Source organism: Manacus vitellinus, unplaced genomic scaffold (genome assembly GCF_001715985.3).
Source record: "Manacus vitellinus isolate BGI_N305 unplaced genomic scaffold, ASM171598v3 scaffold_4_pilon, whole genome shotgun sequence".
NCBI classification, from domain to species: domain Eukaryota; kingdom Metazoa; phylum Chordata; class Aves; order Passeriformes; family Pipridae; genus Manacus; species Manacus vitellinus.
The window spans coordinates 23,861,906-23,872,654 of record NW_021940604.1 but is presented as its reverse complement, the minus strand read 5'-3'; the positions used below and the strand labels follow the sequence as shown (position 1 = coordinate 23,872,654).

General features: G+C 36.0%; 1 protein-coding gene across 4 annotated transcripts in view; it reads right to left on the bottom strand.

Moving 5' to 3' along the window:
• Window positions 1–2,095: 2,095 nt before the first annotated feature.
• The window catches only part of ATG5 (autophagy related 5), a 74,670-nt gene continuing 66,016 nt past the window's right edge, over window positions 2,096–10,749 (bottom strand). For 3 of the 4 annotated variants that reach the window (XM_029962769.1, XM_029962770.1, XM_029962773.1), the window contains one exon: window positions 4,282–4,428. In XM_029962769.1, the coding sequence (XP_029818629.1) occupies window positions 4,405–4,428 (24 nt within the window). In that variant the 3' untranslated portion in view covers window positions 4,282–4,404. Of the gene's footprint in view, window positions 4,429–10,749 lie in introns of all 4 variants that reach the window. The other variant, XM_029962771.1, reaches the window with a different exon arrangement.

Here is a 10,749-nt window from a genome sequence, read left to right as displayed (position 1 = left end):
TTATTATTCTGATACAGCCACAAACGTTGAATGGAAAATATTTTTTCTGCTGAAATACACTTTCACTATGTCAGGAAAATAGCGTTATTTTCTCAGTAAAGACATTTGGTTTTGCTGGAAGGCTGAAGTTGGAAAAAGTGGTAGTACTTGCCAGAGATGCACTCAATCTTTACATTTCACCAACTGCAGCACCAGAACCATGCCACCTACAGGAGCCCTCATGATTACTACCATGGTTCTCTTCCCGACACACTTTGATAATCATCAATATTAATATTAGACTAATAAAGTATGTAATCAGTTCTAATATCTACATATGGTAGCATATGAATAAATTCTGTACGTTACTGCTTAATTTGCAAGCAAACTAACATCTAGGTTCTTCAGAGAGTTTAAAATCATTACACATAAAAATGTTAATTTTGGAAAGTATCCATGAAAGGGATTAACCTATCCTTTTCTTGTCCAGTCCCTCAATTTGATAAATTATCACTGGCAAGCTATGAAACTTGCTTAAAGCATTCTCTCAAGTCAGTCGTCATTTTTTCAGCCCTAGTAATTTTCTAAGAGTGTGCTAATACACTTGTACAGCCAGGATGCAGACTTTTCTAAATATCAAAACTGAAAAAACTCCAGTTATTTTCAGTACCACAAACACAGGGCTGTCACTCAGACTTCATTCATCATATAAGGTAATTAAAAAAAAAGTCATAATTATTATGCAGGATATAAATAATACTGGAAGTGATGATCAAGTCTTCATCAGCTGATAGGTATCTGGCTGTCAGAGCAAAACATAAAGGAATACAGAACTGAAACGACTTTCCCAGTCACTGATTCCAACGACTGCAATTTTAGGCAAACAACTCTTACGCTTTTTATAACTTAACCTTTGTCTTGACCTGCTCCACATCTCCCAAAACTTTTAGTGGAGAAGTAACCAGGTTTGAAATAGCTCAACAGTTTAATGGTAGTTCATACTGCATGTTCCTGTGCTTGATCTGTCCTGAGATTTAATATTTCTTCACATTCCTGCAAGAGTTCCTGTTCACAGCAATACACATATCCAGCATTTCTACCACTAAAGCAGCACAGTCCCTACACCAGCTCGAATCTCTCCTTTCCCTGGATGTTCAGACCCCTCCCCCTCAAAATTCCACGTGAGAACTACTGTCCCTGCAGACAAACAACCCCTCTCCCCCCCCTTTTCTGAATTTTCTGTACCTAATGGGAACCCAGGATTACAAGTGTTTTAACTCTACTCATTTCCCAGCAGAAATCTTTCTAAGCTCCTCTTTAAATTCATTTCAACATTTTTCCTACTCTCCATTTTTCAGGGTTACTAGGCCATCAGATGTCATGTTCACATTCTTCCTAGTAGTGGTAATGTTATCTGACTTCTTACCAGTACAAATTTGTTTTATTGAGGATGCTCCTTCACTACATTCCACTCTTCTCCCCCAGCCCCAAACAAGAATTAATGAAATTAATCTAAAACTAAAGTTACCACTTGAAGAAAAGGCATCACCATGTATGCTGACTGACCACCAGTGATATCAAAAAAATAATTAGAAAATTCACTCTTTCTTCACTGAACATTCAAAAATTAAAAGTAGCCACTGCCAAACATGAAATACAATGAAGACGGCAACAAGCTCTGTATTTTGGTGCATTTTACACTATGATTTAACTTGCTCACCAGTTACGCTTAAATTCTAAATATTGAGGAGTGTACATGGATGTATTTGGCACTTTTCCTTATTGGTGAAATTAATTTAGTGAGCACTATTTTAGATTCTGACCAGTTCAGACCAGATCTTTTTCCAGAAGTTACAGAATTTCAAAGTGAAGTATTTAATTACGCCACAACACACCTTCTATTGTTATTGGCACACTAAGTAAAAGAAACTACAAAAATGTGATTTAACTCAGGTAAAGCAAAGATGCCACTTCATTTTTGTGATGCTGTGCTTTTGTTTAGATACCTCACCCAACCAGCTCTTTAAGAAGTTTCTACTTATTAAGTATTATTAAATATTCTTGTCACTCCATGAGAAAGATCTTTGTTTAGTTGGAAATAAAGACAGACTCAAACTTTGTTTTATTTTTTAATAAAGTTTAAATAGTTAAAGTAAGAGGAAAGAATATGTTTTAAAGCCAATATGTTTTTTGTTCCATGCTAGGCCTTAAAGTTGGATTTACTGGCAAATACGGGCCACGAGAAGAGCTGTATACTTAAAATGCTGGTGTAGAACATATTAAAATAGCCAGTGACTCCCTCCAGTTTACCTTAAAACAAAGGAAACACAATCTCTACAGTTTTTTAAATGTATTGCCTCTTATCCTGATTAATGGAAAAATTATGCCTACAAAAGACACTTTTGTTAAATATGAAGACTCTACAAAATAGTTGCTTTATCGACTGGCAGGACCTTGAAATTGCCCAAAATATTTAGATATGTCTGCCTAAGGAAGTTTATAAATGCCAATTCAACAACGTAACAAAAATTCCAAACAGAACTGGAAATTAGAATAACTCAACCAAATCATCCCTCTGTAAGAATATTATATTTCAATTCTGCATAAACAGAGATCAGCATGGTTTGTTTTATTTTAAAAATTCTTCATGTCCTGCAGAATATAGCATAAGTTTATTTCATTAGTACCTCTTCCATTCCCTTCAAGCTATTTCCTCGTTAACATTTAAAACACTATCTAACCTGTCTACTGACTTTTTCCGCCCTTAGGGTTCTTCTTAGCTTCAACTCTATCCTCACCCATGGAGATCCTTCCCCTCTTGCTTCATAAAGAGGTTGTTATTCATTTGATTGATTTTTCATTTTCTTCCTTTTTCAGATACAGGTAAGTATCCTACCATAAAGGGAGCATGGAAACGAATGGGAACAGCACTGGGAGTTACCAGGACATTTACAAGCCAGGACTGTGAGTAGGAACTTCAACAGCCACTATTTTTGAAAGAAGAATGTCATGCTTTCTTTATATTTGATAATATTTGACATATTTGATAATATGTCTACTATAAACATTGTTTTGTGCCACAAACAGCCACAAACTGCAGACAAAGCAATAGAGCACAGTTTGATGAATTCACTGTAACAAAAAAATTGGTAGAGTTCTAGTAGCATCTGCAATGGTAACAAACATTTAGAAACCAAAATGATCCAATAACCCAAAAATACATCTGCTAAACTAAGGAAAAATCTGTGCAATGAGATTAGAAGCTTCCACATTTCGGACTGATTGCTCAGGGACCACAGATGTGAGGAAGTATTAGCTAGGAAAAGTCTCAGCTTTCCAAAATTCAAAATCATTAAAAAGAAATCTGTTCATCATTCTATGGTTTAACTGTTTCCTAGTCTATGGAAATAAACAGCAGGATACAATCCTGTTTGCAACATCCATTCAGTTTTCTTTTTTTTTTAAAAAAAACTTTTTAAAGTAAATTAAGAAAATATTCTTGGAGGAAAAAAAAATGGATGAACTCAAAGAAACGCCATGACGGATCCTGAGACAAATTATCCTACATCATTGCTAGTTTATGAAAACCGGTTTGAATAATAAACACACTCGAGTATTCAGTGACAGCATACAAATCAAAAGTATTTGTAAATTATTAAGTTGTGCATGTTTTTAACTGACAAAACATGCTCATGGGCTTACTTTAAAATCTCTCACTGCTTGTTATCAAAGTTAAAAGATCATTTGCATACCAATATATATACTGTAAACATGAACTTCTCATTAAGGAAAGATGGATTTACAGTAATTTGATCTTTTACAAAAAGCTACTGGTAACCGAATCTCTCAGTGTCTAACTTTCTAGAAAATCGAACCAGTGTTTCCACCCTCAAAGCTGAAACACTACCACTTTACGAAACAGCCCTGTTTATTTGTTAATCAGAAATACAATCAAGTGACATATTTCCATTTGCTTTTCGGCTGACAGTTTTCAGCTCCATTATATTTTACAAGAAAACAGCAGACTCGCAGAAGTCCTGTAAATTCTTTCATATCGCAACTGATTTAATTATAGCAGTGAACAAACGCAGCAGTGATGCAAAATAAGATCAGCCCAATTGCCCTTATCTGATGACAGGATCTCTCTTCCTGTTTGGCTTACAGCAGTGAGGACTTCTTGTTTTGTTTCGGCTTTTTGTTGGTTTCTTTTTTTCTGGTCAGGCTGCCTCTGTCAAGACTAACAGAAGCAAGAAGTTGACATGCCCTTTTAATTCCAGCTTGAGAACGATCCTTATATGAATATAGCTGAGTTTCAATCAGTAGGTCGGGGAATGATACTAATGTGGAGAAAATTATCTGGATAGCTCATATGTTCGCTTAGCCATTGAACGGGTGTTTCCAGCATTGGCTCAATTCCATGAATCATCACTTGAGTCTTCTGCTCTCCATCTAATTAAAAAAAAAAAAAAAAGAGAAACTACTAGTATATCACTCAAAGTTCAGAGAAAGATTAAAACATTTACTCAAACTTCATTTATGGTAAATTTAATTGGTGTTAACAGAATTTAATATTTAACAGAACAAAAAGTAGGAACTATCAATGTGGAGAAAGCTGAGATTTCTATCATCTAAACCAGAAACTTTGAGTTAAAATTAATTCCAAGAAAAAACTGGGTTAAAATGAAACTTAATGAAAATGCCATTCTTCCTTACTAGTTGTAAGGTTGTTTTTTTTCTTTCCCTACAGTGATCACAGCTTGGTGCCAATCCAGTTAAGGCATATCCACCTCACCTGGCTGTAAGGCATAAGAATATAATACCTGTAATATTCCTGAAGTAATTTTGTTTTGCTAAGAACAATTCATGTAGATCACTAGCAAAATTTCAAAGTTACTCCAAGGGCTGAACTGGCACCAGCTCTTTCTCACTTAGTTTCATCTCTTGGAAAAGCTAACTTAGCAAATGATTCCCAGTATGACAAGAATATTTTCTAAGAATATTTCAATTCTTTTTATTTATACTTGTCCCAGAGGATGCAAGTACTTTGATCCTTTGATTCAAATTATGGGAACCAGCTAAAGCAACTGACATAACTGTCATGACATGAACTAAAACAACAAAAAATGAAAATTTATTTCAGAATCTTGAGATGAGAACAGCATACGAAATATGCTCCAAATAATGGTTGAGGGGGAGAAAGTAGGCAGTGACCTTTTACTGATTTTATACTATACTATGGCATTCTCACATGGACCTACCACAGTGAAATCTACATTCAGTGGTCAAAAATATCACTGCCTTTTGTAATTGGCATTTTATGCCCCCCTTCACTGTCTGTCTTACAGAACAAATCACCATCCTCCCCCAGAGCTGCATGGAAGAGAGCAGAATCTAGAAGTGAAGGTACCATTACTGCTCTTTCATTCAACCACCCCAGTTGCAGCATAATTTCTATTTTATAACTAGACAAAATCCTATTTGTTTGGTAATCAAAATGATTTGACAGCTGTCTGAAGAAGTTTGTAGTATAATCAGGTACCTATGCCAGTGCACTAAATTACACTGGGAAGAATCATCCTTAAATATGCAGTTGACTTCATGCTAGTAATAATTCTTCCTGTGAGACAGACAGTTAAGTTTGCTTAAATCGAAGCATTATACTTCTGTTACTTGTTACTTACATACAGTATATTCTGTACAAATTCTTGATTCCCTGAATGGCATAACATATGCATTATCGCACTAAATTAAGCATAAACAATTGCTGGTTTCTGGTTTTATTGCAGACAAATCTGAAGAATGAAGCATGTAATTTAAAAACAAATTTCCATCCAAAACAGGTATTTATTGGGCTGAAACACTACCAGTCAGATTGTCAAGTATAACTCCAAAAGAAAAGATCTTGGAAACCCAGTTTTCCCATTCAGAAGTTAGGGAACACCTAAATATTCCTAATACCTAAGTAACCTCCAAATATATGTACTTAACACTTCCAAATGAAAACCTACCTATGGTATTCCTTAAATTGGTCAGAGTTAGTGACCTTTTTTTTACATTTTATAGTATTATTTAATTTTCAGAAAAAAATAATTTGCATAAAAATAGATGACAAAATGCTGGTTTGGCATTAGCACTGTGCTTGCACCCTATGAATATCTGACTCTTCTTAGCAAGAACTTGTAAAAAATAGATTAAATGCTTTAGAACCTCAGTATCACCTTCTTGTCATTGGAGGAAAGGCTTATATGTGATAAATATTTTCTTTGGCTCTTCTTTTACTGCATGACACAGTGTTTTTTTATGTGCGTGTACTCGATGCCTCTTGCTTAGAAATGAAATACAGTTAATCTGGGTGTCCCATTCCCTGCTCCTTACCCAGCTTTATCCCTTTCTCATACAAGTCTTTTATTCTGTTCCTCAGCTAACTGAGAAAGTCTCAGAGGTCAATGAAGAATTTACAGTTTAATTAAAGTCTAAATCTCTGCATTAGCATTGTTTGTGCTGTAGTATTATCTCTGACAAAGCATCACTTCTCCTTAATTCCTTTTCCCCTTGAGGCTTGACTAAAAAGATCTTATCTACCAATTCTGTATTTACTATAGCCTTCTTTCAAAAAATCCATTGTTTTTACTTTAACATTTTTCCCTCCTTTTGTTACTAGGGGCCATAAACTCTCACTTAAGTCACATTTACCCAAACTTTCCTCAACGTTCATGCTTTCAGTCACACACCCGATTTTAAATCACATACAGAGTCTCTCTCCTACAGACATCTTCTAGACTTTTTGTAGCAAAAAGTTGTCAACAGCAAATAGAGTAATAATGTTACTGATAAGCATGCTTGTTTTCTCAACAGCTGTCTAATTCTTATCCATTTCCACTGTCATCTGGGTTCTGGATGATTTGCTAGCTATCATGAAAGCTTCATCCACCTGTTTTACAGATATAATAGAATTACAAAATACACAGCAACTGCTGTCCTCTTCTTCCCCACCCCACATTCTATTCTTTTTGATAACAAAAAGTCTTTTTAAACTGACAAAATGCATCTACAAAGTGTACAAGTTGCTAAACACAACATGTATTTAAATGAGTGGTGCAAGATTTAAATGACCTGATTACAAAGATTAATGCCACTCTGTGTCATTGGACCAGGCCCATGAAAATTAGGGCAAATAGCTCTGCTCATCATAGTACACAGGGTCCAGACCTGATGATATCATTGGTCAATACCCATTTTACAATATTCAGTAATGTAGTTTAAAACCCCCATGATTTCCTCAAAACTAATACGTTCAAGTTTTCCAGTAATATCATTGACTTTTTATTTCCTCTTAGAATCATGTCAGAATTGAGTTACATGTTATGTATCACATGACCTAAGATGGTTTCTTTTACTTTGTTGCAAATTAATATCAGAAATAAGATGAAGTGGAAATACAAGAAAAATAAAAGCATAGCAATATATGTTTTGTAAGAAGTTTTTATTGCGTATGTACATAATGACTATTTATTTAAAAGCAGAATCACTCCATTACTGAAGTGATGGACAAATAACAAACACTGTTTTGGCATTTGCAAAAAAAAAAAAAAGGCTGAAAATCAATTAAGTCATAATATCAGAGTTGTTGTCCCAGGATTAAATGATTTTTCTTTTCTTTCCTTGTGGAACTCCATCAATAAAAGAAGCTAGTATAGCCCCCAAAAGTCACTAGTGGCAAGCGAGAAGCACAGACGGCAAAGCTTTTTGGTAAAATCTAAAAATATTCCATCTCCAGAATGCAGGTAATTATGCTTACACCTTATGTACTAAGACATTTTTGAGACATTTCAGACCACTTAATTTAGACATTAAGTCAAGGCTGCAACACCTTAAGTAGGTACCTGACCCAGGCTAATGGATCATACCATGTAAAGTCAGAAGAGTTTTCCAGTTCTGTACAGAAAATGGAGAGAAACAGGCACCTCTAAAGCAAAGGGCTTAAGAAGAGATCTGCTTCTCAGTCATCTAAAAGGTGTCTCAGTGTTCCTGATCAGGAAACTGCCTTGATCCAGCCAAAGAAAGTATTGGCACACCCGAAGAAAGTACTGGCAAAGGTGTCTCTTTTGCAGATAGGCATCCGCTGGAAGGAAGCAAGAGAGAGTGGCCTGTTGCATCTCAACAGAGTCCTTGAGGCAGTGGCTCAAAGCCCTCCTCAACCTGAGGCAGCTTGAGTCCACTCTCCCTTCTTTAAGGGGAATGCCCTAACTACTACAATACTTGCTGTTGTGAATCCTCAGCTTCCTTAAAAAACCCTCAATGTTCAGGGATCAGTGAGATACAGCAAAAGAACAAAAAAGAAAATCTGTAGTCTTCAGAGAAGGTGGGAAGATGTGCAATGTCATGGTATCACACAGTAAGTTTTTCCATTTCCTTTAGCTATATAAGTTATGGCTTGCAAAGTACACCACTCAACATTAGGAAAATGAGCTTATTCAGCATCAGTTCAGATTACTGCATTTTAAATACATTTTTTACACCTTATTATTAATTACCTTATTATTTAAAAAGAAAGAATTGAAGATAGAGGGAAAAGAAAAGGTTAGTTTAGTTCTGAGACACAGTCAAGTGCCTAAGAGCAGCACAGTGAGAAGGCACTACTTCTGCCAAAGGTACTTATTTCAGCAGTTTTTCACACAGATTAGCACCTCAATGCCAGCGACATTCTCCCTTTCACTTACACAAAATCAGCTCCTCCAGAGAGACTACATCTGTGAGGTACCACTTAAAATTCTTTAGTGGGATGAAATACCTCCCTTCTGATTTGTGGCCTCAAGCAATCACCTGTCAGGACAATCTAGTACGTTTAAATCCCTTCACTGATAGACAATACAAGATATTCAGGATTTAGCAAAAGTGTCCCTGGAGTACCAGTTGGAATCCTCTGTATGCAAGTGTTCTGCATAGCAAGTCCCAGAACCTACCCGGGATTCAGGGGCAGCACCACTTTACAGCCCTAAATAGGGAAATAGAACTCTGTGCTTCAAACTACAAGCAAACTTCTTGCATGATACAAGGTCATGGAACTATATTGGACAAGGATACTTAAATGTGTAAGGAGTAAATACAACCAAGTGTCATGCAGTAGCAGCATTTTAATAATGTAACATAACTAGATTCCAGCATTCTCAGTTGTGAAGTGAGCCACAGATACTTGCTTGCTTATCTTCAGAATACATTGTATTTTCTGGATTAGATGATACTAAACGTATTACTGGCAATGGCTACATGATACTGTAGGAAAACTCCTTTTGGGTCAGCATTATAAGAAGCAGAGTTCTCCTTCTGTGCCTGTGGTGTGGCTGCTTTCCTTCCCACTTCTCCTGCTCCTCAGATTACCAGGCAGAACAGGCCCTTAGGCATAAGTATCTTGAAACACCAGAGCACTCCTTGACAGCATATGCTCAGCACCTGGTGCCTGGGACATCTCTGAATCTGAAGACACACACCAACATCTTCACTGGGAAGATTTTTAATCTAGCTCTTTAGGATCTCCTAGGAAATTACTTACAGACACATAGCTTTCAGTAATGTGCTTTGTGTGAGTAACGTAATGTGCAACCACTAAGTTTGTTACTGACAGATATGGCTGACCCAATTTTAAAAGCCTAAAGCCAAAGCTGGGCAGAGATAAGTCTCCGGTAAGCAAAAGTGAAAATCTTCTTGGAAGCAAGGCTGCTGGTCTAGCACAGAGGACCACATACATACATATGTGCAATTCTTTACAAAAGACTACTCTATATTAGCAAGTAAATTCAAAGACTGTGTTCTAACCTGTAACCACAGGTGGTAAGAAAGCACTGAACAGCAGCTGGAGTTATCTTTCCCCTCTGTGGGCACCTCAGGTTGGATATTCTAGGACATACAGAGAGAAGACAGTCCCAAACAAGCCTCATAGTCTAAAGAAGTACTCCTCCAGTGACTTCTGCACTGGTAGTGGAAGAGAAACAAACAAGCACTTGATAAACATACTTCATTTTTTGCAATTTTAAGTACGTAGCATCTCTAAAAACCCTCAAACCTCAGTATTGTCATCAATGGTTCCATTTGATACAGGGATCTTTCACCTGCTAGCCCTAAAACTGATGAATACCATCCACCTCTTCAATAATAACCTATCCAAAACTGAAAGCAGCTTTAATGTCCAATATTAAAATTGACAATGAGTGGGTATCATTTACAACAAAACAAACTTCATGATTATTTTGATTGTGTGTGTGCTACAAAAAAATCTCATGTGCTCATAAAATAAAAAAAAAAAACCCCTAGGCTAAGGGGTATTTGTGAACATTTCCACATCACTTTTGTAATATTTACTATAGCCAGATACCACATATTTTTTAATTTATGGCAAAATATTTCTTTCCTTAGTAAGCAAGCTTGAATGAATTAAACTATCTATAAATGAAGTACTAAAGCTTTGCTGTTCTTCAGTATCTTTAAAAAATATTAGAAGTTAAAACCTATGATTTCAGTCTTTTTCATTCATAAACTCTAACTGGAATATCTCCAATCTGTTTTTGGCATCCGTAGGTGTAAAAGTGACCAAAGTACAGAAATTTGGCGAGATGTTCTGACTCCACAGTAACGACAACCTCAATATAAACGTCTCAAATAGCAAAACAAACTTGTATTCTGAACAAATCTTACGCACTTAGCTGAGTACTAAGAGGAGCTCAATATCTATGTATGGGAACTGCATAAAAAAAATGATTTTGGTTAAATTTCATA